The sequence below is a fragment of the Colossoma macropomum genome, unplaced genomic scaffold, assembly GCF_904425465.1.
Source record: "Colossoma macropomum unplaced genomic scaffold, Colossoma_macropomum, whole genome shotgun sequence".
Taxonomy (NCBI): Eukaryota; Metazoa; Chordata; class Actinopteri; order Characiformes; family Serrasalmidae; genus Colossoma; species Colossoma macropomum.
Genome location: NW_023495014.1, coordinates 42,160 through 65,835, shown reverse-complemented (window position 1 = coordinate 65,835; position 23,676 = coordinate 42,160). Strand labels below are relative to the sequence as shown.

The 23,676-nt window shown below is 40.9% G+C and overlaps 1 protein-coding gene across 1 annotated transcript; it reads left to right on the top strand.

The window, feature by feature from the left end:
- The first annotated feature begins 3,983 nt into the window (after positions 1-3,983).
- On the top strand, positions 3,984-23,108 carry LOC118800924 (sialoadhesin-like). Its single transcript, XM_036561095.1, has 16 exons — positions 3,984-4,064; positions 4,168-4,232; positions 15,322-15,417; positions 16,025-16,360; positions 18,782-19,018; positions 19,320-19,661; positions 19,757-19,978; positions 20,436-20,768; positions 20,856-21,089; positions 21,285-21,554; positions 21,744-21,773; positions 21,882-21,978; positions 22,115-22,151; positions 22,248-22,322; positions 22,431-22,508; positions 22,624-23,108. Exons 3-16 carry the CDS (start codon positions 15,360-15,362, stop codon positions 22,717-22,719), a joined length of 2,445 nt encoding a protein of 814 aa, XP_036416988.1. The 5' UTR covers positions 3,984-4,064; positions 4,168-4,232; positions 15,322-15,359; the 3' UTR covers positions 22,720-23,108.
- The last annotated feature ends 568 nt before the right edge of the window (positions 23,109-23,676 follow it).

Sequence of the window (23,676 nt, the reverse complement as noted above, 5' to 3'; positions counted from 1 at the left end):
AAATAAAACGGCCTGTATCTACTGCATTAAAAATGTGCACACAAGTAAAAAAGAAAACGTGTGCGAATAAAAGAAAATGAGAGAACATTATTTTAATCGTGGGAACTATTTAAGAAATCATGGTCACCAATAAAAGAAAATGTTTGTGAGACGTTCTCTCAAAAGTTCCCTCCTTTGTAACAGGCATGATTTTTTCCTTTCCCCTCCCTTTTTATTTCTTATTAGACGTCAAATATCACAATATCAACTTTAGTGGTTTCTAGAGATTTCCACTGCTAGTAATTATTTATAGACATAATTGACCAAAATAAAGAAAAGTATCTGGTAAAGAATGTTAGATTACTGACAGAGCTAACTTAGAAACTGGAATTTAGCTAATTAGCTGCTAATTAAACTAATATCTAATGACTATCTACTAATAAAACAGTGTGATGGGTAAATCAATCTGTCTGTATGTCTAAAATGTTGGAGTTTTACACTGACCTACAGGGGTCTGTTCTTTTGTATTTATCACATCACCCACTGAACTTTGAAGTTTTTGCTTGAATCTTTTAATGGAAATTCATGATGTGACGGGAAAGGCTCTGAATGAGTTAGAGTGGTGTGACCCAAATGTAAACTCAAAGTGCAATTCTACCAGTTTTCCAAATTTCAGCTTCATTTACTCATTGAGAGGACTCTTTACAGTGGTGGTGACAGGAACCAGGAGACGTACTGTCTACAACACAAACACAGCCATTTTATTTACTGTCCAAAATGACCAATGAACCTACACATGTCTTCTGAGCTGTTATATGTAATATTGATAATTGTAAAATAGTGGTAAATCTGCTTTAAATACGCTTCCAGATTTTAAGTAGCAGAACATTAAATAAAACATTTTTTAAATGAAATAGTTTTGTGACCAGATTTGCATGTTTAGTTTCCAAATGTCATTTCAGTAAAGCTGGCTTCATACTCTGATTGGAAGACCTCTAAAAGCATCTCATAGTTAATAACTGTAGCATTGAGTTATGATTATCACATAACGTGGTCCATCAGTCCAGCAGTTATTAAACGGATCATTTGTGAAAGGACTTCCGTTACTTTTGTGAGGTTAAAATAAAATATTACAGTTTGATTTACTTTATGACACTTTTTTACCTCCCTCTTTAGCCAAATCCACACCCTGAAAAATAATACATTGTAGTGACCTGCTACCTGCTGGCACTGACCTCTAGAAGGTCGGGAAGTGTGGCGATGCTGACGGCCACACCAGGAGGATCGTGGGAGACGTGTCCTCCTTAAAATAGACTATTTGTGTTGTTTGTTGTTGTTCGTCAGTTAAAGTTATGTGAATGTGTTCATTATGTTATTTATTGTGGGGGGATGTGGGTTGTCAGTGTGTTTTGTGTGTGGGTGGGGGGTCACTGTCAGGTTGGAGTGTATGGCTAGTGGTGACCTCCCCTTCAGGTTCAGTGTTCTGTATGTGTCTTTCTGCTGGTGCTTCAATAGAGGAGAGTTGTTGCCTCCTCTGTGTCTTACTCTCTCTTCTTTTTAGCTAATAAAGCAAACCAGTTCAAGTGGACGGTCAGGAAGTAGGAGTGAGCTTGACATGGGGAGGGGGTGGAATCTACCACTGACATCACTGAGCTGAACAGATTTTTTTTTTTTTATAGCATTTTAAAGTGCTTTTTATCACAAAATCAAATGACCCGACACTCACCTTCCCAAAACACAATAAAAAGAGAAGAGTCCACTGTCTGGTCACAGTGTAAAGGAAATGATTGTGTAATTGTGTGGGTTTATGTGTGCAATGTCACAACTACAGGAAGCCACACTGTAGGAGAAATCTACACACTCAGACTGACGTGAACATTAAATCACTACATTCTGAAGAGTGAGTTACTCTAAATGAGTAAATCTACTGGAGTTCTTCAGTAATTCAGCTCTACTATCAGGACACTGTGTGTGTGTGTGTGTGTGTGTGTGTGCATGTGTGTGTGTGGTAGGTAGATGACAGAAAAAAGCTCCTCCCACTGCTGTCCACTGCATGTTCCTGTTTCAGCAAAGTATTATGGATGTTGTAGTCTTGGTTTTGTGGACAATTTAAAACTTACACACAAGTTTTGCATCATATATATATATATATATATATATAATATATATATATATATATATATATATATATATATGTGTGTGTGTGTGTGTGTGTGTGTGTGTGTATACAGTGGGGCAAAAAAGTATTTAGTCAGCTACTGATTGTGCAAGTTCTCCTACTTAGAAAGATGAGAGAGGTCTGTAATTTTCATCATAGGTACACTTCAACTATGAGAGACAAAATGAAAAAAAAAAAACCAGGAAATCACTTTGTAGGATTTTTAAAGAATTTATTTGTAAATTATGGTGGAAAATAAGTATTTGGTCACCCACAAACAAGCAAGATTCCTGGCTCTCACAGACCTGTAACTTCTTCTTTAAGAAGCTCTTCTGTCCTCCACTCATTACCTGTATTAATGGCACCTGTTTGACCTCGTTATCTGTATAAAAGACACCTGTCCACAGCCTCAAACAGTCAGACTTCAAACTCAACCATGGCCAAGACCAAAGAGCTGTCGAAGGACACCAGGAAGAAAATTGTAGACCTGCACCAGGCAGGGAAGAGTGAATCTACAATAGGCAAGCAGGTTGGTGTGAATAAATCAACTGTGGGAGCAATTGTAAGAAAATGGAAGACATACAAGACCATTGATAATCTCCCTCGATCTGGGGCCCCACGCAAGATCTCATCCCATGGGGTCAAAATGATCATGAGAACGGTGAGCAAAAATCCCAGAACTACACGGAGGGACCTGATGAATGACCTGCAGAGAGCTGGGACCAAAGTAACAAAGGCTACCATCAGTAACACACTACGCCGAGAGGGACTCAAATCCTGCAGTGCCAGGCGTGTCCCCCTGCTTAAGCCAGTACATGTCCAGGCCCGTCTGAAGTTTGCCAGAGAGCATATGGATGATCCAGAAGGAAGAAGAATGCTGAGTTGCATCCCAAGAACACCATACCTACTGTGAAGCATGGGGGTGGAAACATGCTTTGGGGCTGTTTTTCTGCAAAGGGGACAGGACGACTGATCCGTGTTAAGGGAAGAATGAACGGGGTCATGTATCGTGAGATTGTAAGCCAAAACCTCTTTCCATCAGTGAGAGCATTGAAGATGGAACGTGGCTGGGTCTTCCAGCATGACAATGATCCCAAACACACCGCTCGGGCAACGATGGAGTGGCTCCGTAAAAAGCATTTCAAGGTCCTGGAGTGGCCTAGCCAGTCTCCAGACCTCAACCCCATAGAAAATTTGTGGAGGGAGTTGAAAGTCCTTGTTGCCCAGCGGCAGCCCCAAAACATCACTGCTCTAGAGGAGATCTGCATGGAGGAATGGGCCAAAATACCAGCTACAGTGTGTGCAAACCTGGTGAAGACTTACAGGAAACGTTTGACCTCTGTCATTGCCAACAAAGGTTATGTTACAAAGTATTGAGTTGAACTTTTGTTATTGACCAAATACTTATTTTCCACCATAATTTACAAACAAATTCTTTAAAAATCCTATAAAGTGATTTCCTGGATTTTTTTTTCTCATTTTGTCTCTCATAGTTGAAGTGTACCTATGATGAAAATTACAGACCTCTCTCATCTTTCTAAGTAGGAGAACTTGCACAATCAGTGGCTGACTAAATACTTTTTTGCCCCACTGTATGTGTGTATAAATATATATACATACTAGTATTATATGTTAGTGTGTTTATTTTTCTAGAGTGTGTATTTAGTTTAGCATTGTTAATTCCTACTAATGTGAAGTGATGTTAAAACACAGCAGCACATAAATACAGTCCTATATTAGAGCATTTGTGACTGTTGAACTGTGAGTACAGAGAAAAAGGGAAGGAAATCTTTGAGTAAGAATCAGTAAAACAACTGCATGAAACACTGAACACTCATTCCACCCTCACACACACACACACACACTGCTCACACACTCTGCACTGTCTACTCAGTTACACAGCTGTGAGAAGACTTTACAGATGAATGTAAGTAGTAAAGATTTTCGTCTTAAATGTTCTCTCAGATTTTTAGTTTTACCATCAGACTGTAAAAGCTGATATGATGAATTACTGTTCTGTGTGTTTACAGTGAAAGTGGAATCGTGAGCTCTGAATGTGGGATATTATCACTCATCATCCAGCTGAGTGTTTCAGGTAGGATTATTCTATCTTTGATGAGCTTCTGTGTTTAGACTAAAGCAGTGATTCATCCCCTTTAATAACCGCTTACACACTGACCATTAAAGACACAGTCAGGGATTTCAGTCCAGCAAAATAGAAGCAGCAGAATTCAGTTAAATTAGCCTTTAATCTGTAAAGAGTTGAGTATAAACTGCTATTTTAGCTCACATTTCTTTTTTCTAAGTACCAAAGACAAAACATACTCAAGTACTAAAAGTAAAAATACTGTAAGTTATTCTAGGTATTATATAATAACTACAGAACTGTTTTAATGAACAATCTGTGGCTACAAACATGAAAAAATAGTCAAAAAAATCAATAATAAAAATGGTATAATTAATAAACCAAAACAAAAATAAAAACGCACTTACTAAATATGTATCCAGTAAATATGTATTTAATATATTCCAAAATCTAATTTTGAGTAGAAATCACCAGCATATTAACATGCTAAATAAGAAATAAACTTATGAGTTTGAGTTTCATGTGTTCTTTTGGACCAGCAAGCTGGTGTCTTACTTTAGTGTTTTTCCTGCTCCAGTGTTTGAATGACGCTTTAAACATAATAATAAGAATAATCAATTCTGCTTGTAACAAATGCATGAACAAGTTTCTCTGCGTCATTCTGAGAAAGAAAAGGCTAAACTTTAGCCACATTTCTCAAATGATAAAAAGCTACTTTAGTGACTGCGTTTACATGCGGGATAAAACAGAGAGTCTAAGATCACACCCAGGTTTCGTACTTCAGGTTTGGTATGTGAAGCTAAAGAGCTGAGCTTCTTATAAAGCAGCTTTCTTTGAGTTTTACTACCAAGATCAGCATTTTAGTTTTTTATGATTTAGTTGTAGAAAATTTTGACATCCACTGAGAAATATCTGACACACAGCTGATCAGTCTGTCTACAAAGTCTTGATCATCAGAAGGAATGGAAATGTATAAGTGGGTGTCATTAGCATAGCTGTGAAAATTTGGGGTTAATTAGTCAGTCTATGGTGGAAAAAGGATTTTTTTATGATCTTTGTGTTTATTAATTACACTGGAGAGGAATGACTGTCTGAATGTTTTCATAGCATTCTTATAGACTGAGATCTGCCCTTTGAGAAAATCATAATGTACCTGCAGTTTAGTTTTCCTCCATAAGCGCTCTGGTTTGCGACAGTTTCTCTTGAGCTGGTGTTTTTCTGCATTCATCCATGGATTTTTATGAGCATGTGAGTTTTTCTTCCATTTGACTGGAGCGAGAATGTCAAGGGTTTCCTTTAATCTAGCATTTAGATCAGAGACCAGATCATAACAGGATGGAGTCCGATCTGTATTCGCTGAACTTTTATAAATGCTTTTAAACTTCTCAACTGTTTCTGAGTCAATGTAACACTTTTTAAAATAACTTTCAGACACTTTCTTCTTTACTCATAAATTGATTTGAAAAAAAAATACAGAAATGATCTTATATGAAAACATCAGAGATTCGGGATACATTTGTGTTTAAACCTTTAGTGATGACCAGACCCAGCTTGCGGGTAGAGCTGCCCACGTGCTGCTTCAAATGTCTCTAGAAGTCTTATTAATTCTATTGCATTACTGTGTGATGGATTATCAATATGCAAGGTAAAGTCCTCAGAGAGAAGAATTAATCACAGCTTGTATTAATTCCACAATTTCTGCCAAAAAATTACTATTTTGCTTTGGAAGTCTGTATATTACAATTACTAACACAGAAGTATCACTAAAAAGGTTGACTGCAACAAACTCAAAAGACAACAAAGAATCAGATCTAATCTTATCTAATCTCCCTAACCACCACTGATAGAGGCCTGGATCTCACCATAAAACCAAAAAAGCCTCCTCAGCTCCATCTTGTGGATGAAGAAAACAATAAATTTGAGTTTCCTATTAGTTACCAATGAGTTTAATAGATGTTGAAAACATCACTATTTAAAAAGTAAATCATTTGTCCTCCCCAAAATATTGTATTGTATTATTTTATTATCCAGCCCTAATAATTACATTTATATTTACAATATTTAAACTCTATCAAAACAATCTTTATTTTACGTTCCAGCACAGTCATTAACCAGTGAAGACATTTTTAATCCACTTACCAACATGCAGACAAAAAGAGGGAGACACTGCATTCATTTCCACACACTGACAACTGAATATCATTTAATGCAATACATCATTATTTCAGACAGTTTGTTTACTTTCCTTTTTCAGTGCTGTCACTCTTCAGTGTGATATTTAGATGTACAGTCATATTAAACACTATTCCTAACTAAAGTAGTTTCTCATTTACTAACTCATTCACTCACTCACCCACTCCCTCACTCATTTACTCACTCACTCATCCACTCGGTCACTCATTTATTCACTCACCTACTCACTCACTCATTCACTCACAGTCATTCACTCATTCACCCACTCATTCATGTTTATCAGGCTTTAGATTCTCCACAAGGGGGAGCTGTTAGAACTCCAGTAGCTTTTGTGCGCATAATAGAAGTCTGATGTTTAAATAATCAGCAACATGCAGAAATGTCTGACTATTATAACAGAACAAGTTACTTGAAAACTGATAATAAACAAGATAATAAACCAGTCCACTGAGCTCATGTTGCGTATTGTGTTGTTTACGTTGGGGGTTTATGGTTTTGGATCTGGCTGTAGGTCTGAGATGATCATCAGCTGCTTAAGCTGTCAGTGGTCTGTGGATCATAAAGAGAGAATCTAGTGATTATTTTTTTTCCAGTTAGCCAAATGTAAAACAAAGTCTTTAAATGATTGTAAGTGTAGTAACGTCCTTTAGTCACTGGATGGCAGCAGTGTGTGTGCTGAAGCTCACAGAAGCTCACTGAACACACACAGAGCTCTTATAGTTTAGTTACTATAGAGGTTTCTCTTCTTTTTCTGTAATAAGCATGAATTTCTTTTTTCTTTCTTCTACCTTTTTTATTCCTTGTTAGCTGTCAAATATCTCAACAATATCATATCTAAAGGCTTTTAGTGATTCCAACTCCTAATAATTGTAGACATAATTGGCCTTGACCAAAATAAAGAAAAATATCTGGTAAAGAATGGAAGATTTGTCATGGAAAAAACAGCAAAAATAAACTTAACCCAATACAAAACAGAAAACAGTTAAACAAAAAGAATGGCAGAGAAAAGTACAATCTTTTATTAAAGATGAAGGCTTCACAGATGAGTGTTCATCTGAGTTGCTTGGGGCTACAACAACAACAACAACAAAAAAAAAAAAAACAGGAACAATCAAACCTTTTTATACTGCTCTGGAGAGGTTACCCACCTTCATTACCTCATCTCACCAGATCTGTCTTACAGTCATATGCAACTCTGACTGCACTCTGATCTACTATAACTAACACTTTTGTACCTTTTATGTATATATTGTTTATTCAGTCAGCCTCAGCCTTCTGTGACAAACACCCTTATTTTTCTTCTAAAAGTTAAATGTCATCCTTTATGTGCCATTTCAGTTCATTTCACTTCATTAATATACCATTATATATATAATAATCACTGGCCTTAAGTCATTACATTTGATTACCATAAAGATTATTCCTAATTGTGACTGAAGGAAGTGTTAAAGTACAACCTCTTTTCCAAAAAAATGCCATGATGTGCAAATCATTTAAATCCTATATTTAATTGAAAGTAGTACAAAGACAACATTTAAAATGTTGAAACCAGAAAAAATTGGGACGGGGGCAACAAAAGGATGGTGAGGTTGCTAAAAATGCTAAAAAAAAACACCTGGTGGTTGATTGGCAACAGGTCATTAACATGACTGAGTATAAAACGAACATCTCAGAGACGCTGAGTCTTTCAGAAGTAAAGATGAGGAGGGATTCATCACTCTGTCAAAGAATGCATGAACAATTAGTGCAACAATTCAAGAATAACGTTTCTTAACATAAAAAAGCAAAAACTTTTGCCTATCAACATCTACGATACATAATAACATTAAAAGCTTCAGAGAATCTGGAGAAATCTCTGTATGCAAAGGACAAGAGCAGAAAGCAGTATTTGCTGGCTATGATCTTTGGGCCCTCAAGTGGCACTGCATTAAAAACAGACATGATTCTGTTGTGGAAATCACTGCATGGGTCTGTGAAAACGGTCCATCGCTACATCCACATATACAAGTTAAAACTCTAAAACGCAAAGAAGAAACTGTATATAAACATATTAGTGATTCCAACCCCTAATAATTGTAGACATAATTGCTCTTGACCAAAATAAAGAAAAACATCTGGTAAAGAATGAAAGATTTATCATGGAAAAAACAGCATGCTAGTTTTAAAAATAAACTACTTTAAAAATAAACTTCACCCAATACAGAAACAGGATCCAGAAATGCTGCCACCTTCTCTGGGCCCCATCTCATTTAAAATGAACTGAGGGGAGTTGGAAAAATCTCCTGTGGTTCGACGAATCAACATTTGAAGATGTTTTTGGAAGTCATGGACACTGTGTCCTCCGGGCTAAAGACCACTCAGCTTGTTATCAGTGCACAGTTCAAAAGCCAGTATTCATGATGGTATAGGGGTGCATTAGTGAACATGGCATGGGTGACGTGCACATCTGTGAAGGCACCATTAATGCTGAACGATATATACAGGTTTTGGCTACATAGGCTGCCATACAGCGACGTCTTTTTCAGGGAAGGCCTTGATTATTTCAGCAAAACAATGTCAAACCACATTCTGCATGTATTACAACAGCATGGCTCCATATTAAAAGAGTCCGGGTGCTAAACTGGCCTGCCTGTAGTCCAGACCTGCCACCACTGATAAAATTTGGCACATTATGAAATGAAAAATATAACAAAGGAAACTCCGAACTGTTGAGCAGCTGAAATACTATATAAAGCAAGAATGGGAAAACATTTCACTTTCAAAACTACAGCAGTGTCTCTTCAGTTCCCAAACACTTACAGAGTCTTGTTAAAAGAAGTGGCAATTAAACACAGTGGTAAACGTGCCCGTCCTAACTTTTTTGGAACGTGTTGTTGGCATCAAATTCAAAGTCGGCATTTTTTTTTCAAAAAACAATACAATTTCTCAGTTTCAACATTTGATTTATTGTCTTTCTAATATTTTGGTTTACATGATTTGCATATCATTGCATTCTGTTTTTATTTATGTTACACACAATGTCCCAATGTTGGAAATGGGGTGGTATATGTTTTGTACATGAAATGAGTAACAAATAAGGTTATGGTCCAAACTAGGTCTCTCTCTGTGTGTGCAGGCCAAGACTCCCAAACAATGGCCAGGTGTGCCTATCATAGTTACAATTTATGTTCAAGATGGGGCTGAGCAGTGTTTCCCAGGCCTGGTTGAAATGTGTAGCGCTCTAGGATAAAGCCCAAGAATGTACAGAGAGGCCTTCCCGGCACACACAGAGGCCTACACTCACACACAGAGGCCTGCGCACACACACAGAGGCCTACACACACACACACACAGAGGCCTGCACACACACACAGAGGCCTACACACACACAGAGAGGCCTACACTCACACACAGAGGCCTATATACACACACAGAGAGGCCTACACACACACACACACACACACACAGAGGCCTGCACTCACACACAGAGGCCTGCACTCATACACAGAGGCCTGCACACACACACACAGATGCCTATACACACACACAGAGGCCTATATACACACACACAGAGGCCTACACTCACACACAGAGGCCTACACTCACACACAGAGAGGCCTACACACACACAGAGGCCTACACTCATACACAGAGGCCTACACACACACAGAGGCCTATACACACACAGAGGCCTACACACACACACACAGAGGCCTACACTCACACACACAGAGGCCTGCACTCACACACACAGGCCTGCACTCACACACACAGGCCTGCACTCACACACAGAGGCCTGCACTCACACACAGAGGCCTACACACACAGAGGCCTGCACTCACACAGAGAGGCCTGCACTCACACAGAGAGGCCTACACTCACACAGAGAGGCCTGCACTCATATACAGAGAGGCCTACACTCACACACACAGAGGCCTACACTCACACACACAGAGGCCTACACACACACAATGGCCTACACTCACACAGAGAGGACTACACACACAGAGGCCTACTTTCACACAGAGAGGCCTACACTCACACACACAGAGGCACACACTCACACACAGGTCTAAACTCACACACAGAGGCCTACACACACACACAATGGCCTACACTCACACAGAGAGGCCTACACACACACAATGGCCTACACTCACACACAGAGGCCTACACTTACACACAGATGCCTGCACTCACACAGAGGCCTATACACACACAGAGGCCTGCACTCACACACAGAGGCCTGCACTCACACAGAGGCCTACACACACACAGAGGCCTATACACACACAGAGGCCTACACACACACACACACAGGCCTGCACTCACACACACAGGCCTGCACTCACACACAGAGGCCTGCACTCACACACAGAGGCCTACACACACAGAGGCCTGCACTCACACAGAGAGGCCTACACTCACACAGAGAGGCCTGCACTCATATACAGAGAGGCCTACACTCACACACACAGAGGCCTACACTCACACACACAGAGGCCTACACACACACAATGGCCTACACTCACACAGAGAGGACTACACACACAGAGGCCTACTTTCACACAGAGAGGCCTACACTCACACACACAGAGGCACACACTCACACACAGGTCTAAACTCACACACAGAGGCCTACACACACACACAATGGCCTACACTCACACAGAGAGGCCTACACACACACAATGGCCTACACTCACACACAGAGGCCTACACTTACACACAGATGCCTGCACTCACACAGAGGCCTGCACTCACACACAGAGGCCTGCACTCACACACAGAGGCCTGCACTCACACACAGAGGCCTGCACTCACACACAGAGGCACACTCACACACAGAGGCCTACACACACAGAGGCCTGCACTCACACAGAGAGGCCTGCACTCACACAGAGAGGCCTACACTCACACAGAGAGGCCTGCACTCATATACAGAGAGGCCTACACTCACACACACAGAGGCCTACACTCACACACACAGAGGCCTACACACACACAATGGCCTACACTCACACAGAGAGGACTACACACACAGAGGTCTACTTTCACACAGAGAGGCCTACACTCACACACACAGAGGCACACACTCACACACAGGTCTAAACTCACACACAGAGGCCTACACACACACACAATGGCCTACACTCACACAGAGAGGCCTACACACACACAATGGCCTACACTCACACACAGAGGCCTACACTTACACACAGATGCCTGCACTCACACAGAGGCCTGCACTCACACACAGAGGCCTGCACTCACACACAGAGGCCTGCACTCACACACAGAGGCACACACTCACACAGAGGCCTGCACTCACACAGAGAGGCCTATACTCACACAGAGAGGCCTATACACACACAGAGGCCTGCACTCACACACAGAGGCCTGCACTCACACACAGAGGCCCGCACTCACACAGAGGCCCGCACTCACACAGAGGCCCGCACTCACACACAGAGGCCTGCACTCACACACAGAGGCCTATACACACACACAGAGGCCTATACACACACAGAGGCCTGCACTCACACACAGAGGCCTGCACTCACACACAGAGGCACACACTCACACAGAGGCCTGCACTCACACAGAGGCCTGCACTCACACACAGAGGCCTACACTCACACACAGATGCCTATACACACACAGAGGCCTACACACACACACACACAGAGGCCTATACACACACAGAGGCCTACACACACACACAGAGGCCTATACACACACACACAGAGAGGCCTACACTCACACACACAGAGGCCTACACACACACACAGAGGCCTGCACTCACACACAGAGGCCTACACTCTCACACACAGAGGCCTACACACACACACAGAGGCCTACACTCACACACAGAGGCCTGCACTCACACAGAGAGGCCTACACACTCACACACAGAGGCCTGCACTCACACAAAGAGGCCTACACTCACAGACAGAGGCCTGCACTCACACACAGAGGCCTGCACTCACACAGAGGGGCCTGCACTCACACAGAGAGGCCTGCACTCACACAGAGAGACCTACACTCATTCACAGAGGCCTACACTCACACACAGAGGCCTACACTCACACACAGAGGCCTGCACTCACACACAGAGGCCTGCACTCACACAGAGAGGCCTGCACTCACACACAGAGAGGCCTACACTCACACACAGAGAGGCCTACACTCACACACAGAGGCCTACACTCACACAGAGAGGCCTACATACACACACACAGAGGCCTGCACTCACATACAGAGGCCTGCACTCACACAGAGAGGCCTGCACTCACACACAGAGAGGCCTGCACTCACACACAGAGAGGCCTGCACTCACACACAGAGGCCTACACTCACACACAGAGGCCTACACTCACACAGAGAGGCCTGCACTCACACACAGAGAGGCCTACACTCACACACAGAGGCCTACACTCACACACAGAGGCCTGCACTCACACACAGAGGCCTGCACTCACACACAGAGAGGCCTGCACTCACACAGAGAGGCCTGCACTCACACAGAGAGGCCTGCACTCACACACAGAGAGGCCTACACTCACACACAGAGGCCTACACTCACACAGAGAGGCCTACACTCACACACAGACGCCTACACACACACACACAGAGGCCTACACTCACACACAGAGGCCTACACTCACACACAGAGGCCTACACTCACACACAGATGCCTACACACACACACACACACACAGAGGCCTACACTCACACAGAGAGGCCTACACACTCACACACAGAGAGATCCACACTCACAGAGAGAGAGAGAGAACCAACACAACATAGTGTAATTAACTATCAACCATTAATGTGAATGGTTGAAGCAAATGAGTTAGCATAGTTCAGGTATTAGCACAAGTATCTGATCCTTGTGTTGAGAAACTTTGTCACCGTTCAGTGTAGCACGCTTTGTCTATCATTACTGTACTTGCTTGAGAAACCTCACCATGTGGCTAATAAGCTTGGCTAATCAACTATCCAAGCCTAACCAAACCAGTTTTTTACAGTTCCAAGTTCTTCTTCTTATTGCTGCTGTTGGAACAAGGCCTTGTATCTCCAAAAAGGCAACTTTACAGGAGAAGAAAAATTGTTCTTAACTTTAATAGAAGAGAAATGATAGAAAAATGATGTATTCCACGTAATTTTGAGCCATTTCTACTTGTCCATTCATCATAAAATTAATAAAAAGACCTGGTATCATATTAGTATCAGTAGGAAAAAGTGCTGTCAGTGCATCCCTTGTTTTCACATAGATCATTCCTAATTTGCAGCATGATATATTTATTATTCATAATTTTAAAATCTTAAATAGGTAATCTAAATGTTTGGATTTTTAGAATGTTTGTTGCTAGCAGGTGGAGTAGTGGAGCAGCCTTGGGAGAATCAACAAGTTTGTCAATATGTTCGAGACATAACAATGTCAAAGTCCCAACAAAGGCCATTTTTTTTGTTCTGAGGATCATAAGGTCATAGTTACACTACTACCATCAGCAGCAGACACTGACCCATAGTTTCCACAGCAGAATATGAAGCCTTTGCTAAAGACACCTACATATACATATGAGACTTGCGGTTCATGTTCACCCAGAAGCAACGCAACATAAAGCAATGACATCACACAGAGCCTCTACTGTTACTCACAGCTTCACACTCTGATGGTTGAAACTATAAGATGACGTTTTTAAATAAAAGCACTGGGAAATCTTGAAGAGCAAAGATTTTCTTCGGTTTCCAGCTCAGCTTCTTAGAAGTCCATTACCAGTCAGCCTGACCAACCTACCTGACTGACCAAGACAGAGACCTGAAAAGCAAACACACCATCTGGTTTAACAGATGATGCAGGACCCAGAAGAGGCTAAGCGTGACCCAGGGCATCTTTCACTCTTCTTTAAAATTAAACTATAAGTGTTAAAAAGAGGATTAAAATAAATATCAGTAACTGCGTTTAAATGCACTTAATAATCTGATAACTGCAGAAAATCAGATTTTGTCAGTCCGAGCTACATGTTTGCATGCACTTGAGTAATCAGACAATAGGAAACTCCAGGTCTACATGAGCCAGACAGTAACTGGACTTCTGATTTGCAACCAGCCAGTAAACTCACCGAAGAAGGCGTGTTTTTTTTATTTTTTTATTTTTTATCAAAACACTTCACCTTAAAAATATGAACAAACATCATGTAGAAGATGAAGAATATTTGAATCCTTCATTTTGTCAAGCATGTAGTTGGTTACAGTTTCGCTCCAGAAGCATTTTCTCCCCAAAAGTGTCTCGCAGCAATGCCGCTTGCTTATCTACGGTAACGCAGTCTGTTTTTGCACATGCGCAGACTGAGAAATCTGAAAGAAATCAGAGTAAGAGTTTACATGCACTGAGAAATCTGATTTACTTAGCTAAAATCCAGCTCTCTTTATCAGATTTCTTAATCAGATTCCTAGATCTTACTCAGATCTAAGAAATTGGAGTATGCTGTTTACATGACATTTGAATAATCAGATAACTGCAGAAATTTGACTATGATCGGATTATTGAGTGCATGTCAGCACACTCAGTGATGCTACAGTTATCTGTGGCAAGACAGTATATTTGGCTTCGTTCTCTCAGGGTGGGTGGGACGGCCCTCCATCTTGTGGTCTTAAATAAAGACACAAAAAGGATTAGACTGTAAGCTAAAAGAGAGAAGAGTGATGACAGCATGCAGAATGCACAAATGTGCCTTCCGGGTCTCTGCTTGTGCAATCATATATACAAGTGTAGAGCGAGTAAGAGTGAGCAGAGTAGTGATCAAGTAGTGACTCACTTACTACTTGATAGAGTGACCTGCTTGGTCATTTATTTTAGTCAGGATTCATTCTTTGATTCTTCATCAGTCAGATTTTGCCTTAGTCTGTTATTTTCTAGACCACAGATGAATCAGCAGTGTGACGGGTGAAGCTGTCATGTTTTCCAAAACATCAGGAAATATCACAGCAGCAGTGATCCTCATATTACTGACAGGTAAATTTGTATGTTTTTTTTTAAATATTAATTTGTGTGAACTTAGATGTGTACAAGCTAGAAAAGGCCTTCAACATGTCCTGTCATTAATTTCACTGGCTAGATCAGCAGTAATCAAATCCAGAGATTTCAGTTTCCCTACAATAAACCTGGCAGTTAACTGAGTTGAATCAGGTGTGTCTGAGCAGAGAAACCTCTAGAACTGAAGCAGGAAAGCTGGACACTGGAGCTCCAGCACTAGGACTGAATACATCTGAACTATATTATTTACAAACCTGCTTATAAAAATACATGTGATTGTACAAGTGATCAATAAATACACCATTTAATGATCTGTTAAAGTTTTGTGAATTTAAATTAGTCATTATCTGTGTCTGTACATTCTAAACTGTACAAAGCTTGATATGAAGCTGAGGTCACTTCCTCTGTGGTTTTCACACCACCAGCCAACTTCACTAACCCTTGTGTTGCTCATAGCAACAGCAGTAGTTCACACTTTGGTCACTCTGTCAGTTAGAGCACGAGAGTTTCCCTCTCATTCCCACCTCACAACTTGTGCTCCTTGTGTGTGTGTGTGTGTGTGTGTGTGTGTGTGTGTGTGTTTCAGGAGTTCAGGCTCAGCACAGTGTAACTCTCTCCTCTCAGAGTCTCTGTGCTGCTACTGGATCTACAGTAAAAATCTCCTGTAAATATACAACAGCTGATTCCTCCAGAGTCAGAGAGAGAGAGTGGTATCAGCTCCAGAACTCTGATGGAGAAGAACGAGTCCTGAGTAAAGACCCTCAATACTCAGCACGAGTTTCTGTAAGAACAGAGCAGAATGACTGTGATCTGACAGTGAGGGATGTGAGAGTGAGAGACTCTGGAGTTTATAACTTCAGATTTAGAACATCAAGCAGTGACTGGATATCAGCTTCATCTGGAGTTAATCTGACTGTTACAGGTAAATAAACACACACTGATACAGAGTCTGTGTTTTCAAACAAAACATACTGTTAAAAAAAACTGAAAACAAGGCTCTCAGTTTTCCCCCTTTTTTTGTCTGATCTGTACAATGTATGAAAATGTCATGATGAATGGGCCAATAGAAATGCATTACTTGGGGTGCGGGACTAATTTTCAGTGTCGGCGCGGGAGCAGGTGGGAAACCAGCCCACCTTTTTTGAGTGGTCAAAAGGAGACAGTGAAGAGTGACACTTCAATCCGCATATAAGGCGAAAGATAGGTAAAATAAAGTGAATAAGACGAGAGAGAGAGAGAGAGAGAGAGAGAGAGAAAGCATGCCAGAGAGAGAGAGAGGAAAAAAAAAACAAAAACGTAACACTGGTTTAATTCCTGCTTTGTGTTTACTGGTAATAAATGGCGTTTGGTGAAATTACTTTAAGGTGAGCCTGATGACCATGACTGCTGTGTTATTTCAGCAGAGAATAATGTATTTGTGAACAGACTGTGTCAGATACTGAATGTCAGTTCGCCTTGGTGGAACTGCTTGGGTGAGAGCAGGTCAAAACGTTTCGGGCGCAGGCGGGAGCGGGACAAATGATTCAGATTTTCTGTGGGAGTGAGTGGGAGCGGGATGAAATCTTATGGGAGTGGGTGAGAGTGGGACTGAAAAAACAGTCCCACGCAGACCTCTACTGCTTTCTAATGTAATGCTAAATGCTAATGCTGATACAGACCACAGAGAGACAACAAAAGAAGCTAGATATTAGCTGCACTCTTAATAGCTTAGCTGTGGCTTTGAGTTTAACCCTGTTTAAATCTGAATGAATCACATGGATTTTTAAACTCTATTCCCGTGTTGCTGGAAGCTGCAGTTCAAAGCTCACCTACAGTCTGAACTAAACCCAGTTGCTGTATCATTTAAAAACCACACATCTGTCACTAGATGGTGCTGTATATCAGGCTTAACTTAGGTTTATCTTAAACCTACTACAGACATGGTTTTACTGAGCTTTAAGTAAAGATTTTTGTAACCGAAGCACAATTTCAGCTCAGATGTTTTAATATTCTATACCTAGAGGCCTATCTACCATCCGTCATGGTATGTTTTAATTTAATGTAATGTAATGTAATATCACTCAGACACACACTGAGGTACCACCTTATTTTCTTAAACTGGTCCAGAGAGAGTCTATAAATTATCAAGAGTGTTTGGGAAGGTCCGTCCCGTTAAAATACAATACTGTTATTTATTATAATTTTTTAAGATGGTTAATATATAAATAAAGCCGGAATGTATATAGGATAATGTCTGCAGCTGTTGAAGAAATAAATTCCGTTCATTATCAACATTATGATTAGGGTTAGGTATTGGTATTGGATTAGGATTAGGATTAGGATTAGGGTTAGATTTCAAGATCAGTTGCGTCTCATAGATATTTAGTGGAATGTTAGACAGACTGAGCATCTACAATGCAGACCTGCCAACCTTTGGAAAATATTTTGCACAGCACAATAGTGTAACACTCAAAAAACAAACAAACAAAAAAAAACACTTTGTTTAGCACACGGCCATTTCCCCACTCACCACCAAATCATCAAGTTTGGTTGTTCAACAGGGTCTGCTGCTCTCTCTCTCCCACATCAGCGTCCTCCTCACCTAACGTCATGTTTATTTTAACTGTAAATGCCAATTTAAAGTCCACACGATAAAATTTGTGTCTGCTAGGGTGTAGCGGACCTTCTTGCGTACATCAAGCAATTTAAAAAGGCGCAGACGTAGCCGCACAGTCTGACTAGATAGAAACTCACTTCTGTGTTCTAGAGTGTTGCCATGGTCACGGTTTACTTTTGTACTGCTCTGTTACTGAATGTGTGGATGGGCAGTGTGGGCAAGCTGTAGCAGCACCCCACAGAAACAGAAGGGTTTGCCAGCTATTCAAAACTAGGATCAATATACATTTATAAGACGATTCTTTGAGTTCAAACCTTTTTCCACGGCTGCAGTTCATGTAGAAAGATGTCCAAACAGAAAATGTACACCAGCTAGCGCTATGATTGGTTGAACTCTTCTTCTTCTTTTGTTTTCGGAAGGCTAGACGTTGCTGCCTCTTGCTATTATATCTGAGTGCTGCAGATGCACAACTGAACTCTCAGACTTTGCCAGCTTTTTGCTTAGAGTGAGAAATAGTATCAGCATACTTTGATGTCAAAATGCATACCTGCTATGCAAAATGTGTAAAGGTTGGCAGGTCTGACAGTGGACCACTAAAATAAAACATTACTGTTATATCTTTTTGATCCTACATGAATGACCATCTCCCTGTTGTTTAATTGCAGTTGACACTTGTGTAAGAACTGCTGTGCAGCTGATGGTGGTTTGGCAAAACTATGTATGTATGTATGTAATGTATGTTTGTAGATTTGCAGGTGAAGGTGGATCATAAGACTGCAGGACGGAGAAAGATAAAAGTGACCTGTAGCTCCACCTGCAGCCTCAGTGGAAACTTTAACTACCACTGGTACAGAAATGGAGAATACAAGACATATACAGATGTAGCCTACACTGTGCTGGACTCTACCAATTCATCTCATGAGGGCAGCTACTACTGTGGGTTGTATGACAGCAGCGATAAGTGGCATCAGTCTCGTTCAGTGTGTAAGTGTCAGTCACTAAATCTCAGATCACTCAGACTCCATATTCTGGTGTGCCTTTCAGGTGTAGCTACATGCTAAAATTTCTGTATTGTTCATTTTTTTTATTTACTTTGATTTTTAGGCAATGATCAGGAAAACTGTTGTAACCTAATGCAGCATTAAAGCTAAACAGAACTTACAGACATTAAACACAACAAGCATAATGATTGTATGAAATAAAAATTTATCTGTATCTGCTTTCATTTACTTTTCCTGTAGAGTTCATCATCTGAGTTCCATCTTGCTGACTGTGTGTGTTTCAGGTGTTTTGGGTAAAGAGTGTTGGGGTGTGACTTACACTCCTGAACATGTGTGTGCTCTGAAAGGATCATCAGTTGATCTCTCCTGCTCTTATAAACACCCTGGAGGACACACAGTGACTAAATCAGTGTGGTTCATTAAAGAGCAGGCTGGTGCTGAGCCTGTGGATGTGAGAGAGGATGAGGAGTATCAGGGACGAGTGCAGTACAGACAGAGCTTCCAGAATGACTGTAGTATGAGAATCACTCACCTGAGAGAGAGTGACGCTCAAACATACAGATTCAGATTCTACACTGGTGGAGGTGAATACACTGGACAACCTGGAGTCACTCTGTCTGTCACAGGTAGAGCCGCATAACATCAAATTAGATTAGTTAACTATAAAACTACAGCATCAATTTAAAATACGATAAACCTTGTTTTAAAACAAACCCTGCAGATCTGGAGGTAACAGTGTCAGAGATGCATCAGGGGAGAAAGGTACTGAGATGTAGCAGCAACTGCACTCTGCCCCACAACCCAGCTTACATCTGGTACAAGAATGGACAGCCTGTTTCTAATCAGTATAGTAATGAACTGTATCTGACTGACAGAACTGTGGAGGCAGGCAGCTACTCCTGCGCTGTAAGAGGACACGAGAAGCTCCGCTCACCTGCTGTCTGTAAGAACGTCAGTTTAAACTTCACTCACTCTGTCATCATCTCAGTCTGTAGGATTACAGTTACACATAGTGAAGAGTTACCGATGTTAAAGTGTGGAAAACACTATGTATGATATTTCATTCATCTAACAAGTTTGCCTAAAAGTTGGAACAGAAATGTTCTGATTGTTATTTATAGGCTCTCATCAACTTTGCCTTTACAAGAAGTCTCTATTTTTATGAAGCATGCAGTTGGCCAGTGTTCTAGAAATATTAAAGATGTATTCAGTGTGCTCAGGAAACCTCACTGACACATCATTTTTGCAATGACAGATCACCATATTGCCCACCACTCTCAGCATATTTGATGTAACTGAGTTGAGTGTTTGGGTATTTATTTAATTGAGTTTGTGTTTCACATTATTCTTTAATTCACTTTGTGTGATTCAAAAGTTTTCACTATGTTTTTGTGTTTCAGGTGTTTTTGATCAGAACAGCTGCTGGAGTGTGTCTTACTCCACCCAGAATATCTGTGCTCTCATTGGCTCATCAGTGGACATCCACAGTTACTACACCTTCCCTGGTGAGCAGCTTGACCCCCAGCCTGCCTGGTACATCAGACTCCTCCCACAGGACAAAGAGCTGAGTCCTGCAGACGGCAGAGTGGAGTTTTTCAGTAACAGAGTTAATATGAACACATTGAGAATGAAACATCTCAGAGAGAGTGACTCAGCGGAATATCTCCTCCGATTTAAAGCTCCCTACTGGAATCACACACACAACCCTGCTGGGGTCTCTCTCTCTGTCACAGGTAGGAGATGTGTGCTCTGATTCTGCTTGTGTCTCAGTGTTTACGGTCTGTGTGAGCTCTAAAGACACTGATGGGGATCTGTTACAGGCCTGCAGGTGAAAGTGGAACCTGTTCCAGTCACAGTGTCAGAGGAACAGACAGTAACACTGATGTGTAGCAGCACCTGCACTCTTTCCAACAACCCCACTTACATCTGGTACAAGAACAGACAGCCTGTGATTCACTGCAAATCTGCCTCCTGCTCTGTAGCTGTGGTCAGTGTTGAGGTCAGCTACAGCTGTGCTGTTGAAGGCCATGAGAACCTCCACTCTCCTCCAGTGTGTAAGTGTGCAGTTTTACTCAATCTTCTGCAGTACATTATCATATACAGTAATGCTTCAATTTACAAATACAGTAGTGAGATTTATTTAGAAATGAACGTGAATTACTCCTGATCAGTGACAAGGCAACTTAATAAATAAAAATGTGTTGGTACTATAATATCTCAGCCAATATATGTTACACCTTTCCAATCAGATTCTCCAAGAAACACCAGAGCAGTGATTGTTTCCTCTGGAGAGATAGTGGAGGGAGATTCAGTGACTCTGAGCTGCAGCAGTGATGCAAACCCTCCTATTCTCATCTACTCCTGGTTTAAGCAGAGAGCAGCTGCAGATGCACCACTGACAACAGGCCAGAACTACACCATCACCAACATCAGCTCCCAGCACAGTGGACTCTACTACTGCACTGCTCACAACCAGCTAGGACTGCACAGCTCAACACCCACCAGTCTGGATGTGTTACGTAAGTACTTTAAAGGAATTCAATAACTAGGATGTTTAACTGTTATAAGGGGCCAATTTCCCTCTAATCAGAATAAAACAGGAATGATGTTTCTTATAAACTACTGTTTCTAATAATGTTTCTCATTCAGTACAGTTTATCTAATCAGTGTAAAAACTGGAGACCTCTTTTATCCTTTGTATTAAATAGACTGGATGCACATGTTCCCCACATCAGCCAGTAAGACTGTAAAAGACTGTAATGAGTTTAAAATGTTCAACATTTCAGTCCTTGTTCAGTACTACACTGTGTGTGTGTGTGTGTGTGTGTGTGTGTGTGTGTGTGTGGACTCAGCTGAGTTGTGGAAGCTGAATGCTGTTTGGGGAGCTGTTGGAGTCGTTCCTGTTCTGGCTCTCTCTCTTCTTACTGCTGTTCTGTGCATTAAGTGAGTGACTGTATTCTTTAGATTTTACTCTGAATATCTGAACCTTTCATTAAATATCAGATTAAAACATCAACTTTAGACTCAAATAGAAGCTCTTATGCTGGATGTCTTCATTAAATGTAATTTGTGTGATCAGGAGGAAGAGAGGAGCAGAGAGAGACACAGATATTCAGGTACTGAGAGAGGATTTCACTCTTTCTCTGTCTACATACTCCTGTAAAGCTGCTACTGAATAAAGACTGAAGTTGTTCTCCTCATCTCTCTAAAAGACTCCAGATCCTGCAGACCACACATACACAGCTCTGAATCCCACCACCATGACCTCAGATTATGACACTCTACAAGTAAGTCTGCGGTCTTTATACTTCTGTGTGTGTGTGTGTGTGTGTGTGTGTGTGTGTGTTACCCTGCAGAGTGTGTTTAGTTGTGTAAGTTTTCATTTTTGTCTTCAGCATCTTACAGACTCTCCCAGTGACACGTACTCAACACTAAACCCTGAAACCATGAGCTCTGATTACGACACTCTGACAGTAAGTCTGCAGTGGGAGAGTTTCTTTCTCATGTTTGTGAATGTGTGAGTTTGTTTGTGTTTGTGTATTTACTAGTTGGAATATATAATAGTTTCTGTCATTTGATTTTTTTCAGGCTGTTCATCCTCACAGAGAGAAGAGAAGAGCTCCAGAGATGAAGAATGAAAACTTTTACGGAGATTATAACAAGCCAGATACTGTCTTAAAGTAATATTTGTCACCTGAGTTACTTTTATTTCTTAAGTATCTTTTTCCTGTGTTGTACAAATTCACATAATAATAAGCCAGAATCAGGCAGTTCTGCCAATTCTGTCAATAGATTTGGATGCTTTGGGCCATGTATGGATATAGGAGATATATCAGTGTTTACCACTTAGTTTATTTGTATATTCATATGTTTTATCAAAAACTGCAGAGTTCACTGTTTTCCCTCTTTAACACTGTGTAGTGCTGTGGTTCTCCAGGACTGGAGTCTCCCTGTTTTTAAATCATATCATTTTTGTTTTGGTTTTTTTCATTATTATTCTGGTTATTTTTCATTATTATTCTGAATAGTGTGGTATGAGAACACATTGAAATAAAGCTTTGAAGCAGCTTTTAGATTCTGTTTTTAGTTGTTGTTTATTCATGTTTAGTTCACTTTGCAGCCTCTGCTCTTCTACAAGATTGCAGTGACAGCAGGGAGGGGAAGAGACCAGAGCTGAAAGATGAATTTTTAGATCTGGGTCTTGCTTTGAGACGGTCATTCAGGTGATTAATTGTCAGGGACAAAAATGTGAAGAGATGAGCTTAAACTGCGATAATGAATTTATTTATTTATTTATAAAAGATTCATTTGAACTATAAACAAGCTGAGTTTGAACTAAAGCACTTTAGAATCAGTACAGATGATTTGGCTTGATTTGCTCACTGGGGGCAGCGGTGTGTGTGCTGAAGTTCACAGTAGCGTGCTGTAGTGGACACCACCTGGTCACTTTACAAAACAGCTTTGTTTACAAGACCTCTCCCTGAGCCCTGAAAGCTAATAGCTTTGGCAACACAGAGTCACATGTTAAGATATTCACTCCAAATGTTAATTACTCATCCTGGTTTGTCACCAGAAGATCGGACATACTAAAAACAAGGTTGTGTCATATCGTTATGAATCTATCAATTTAACAATGTCATT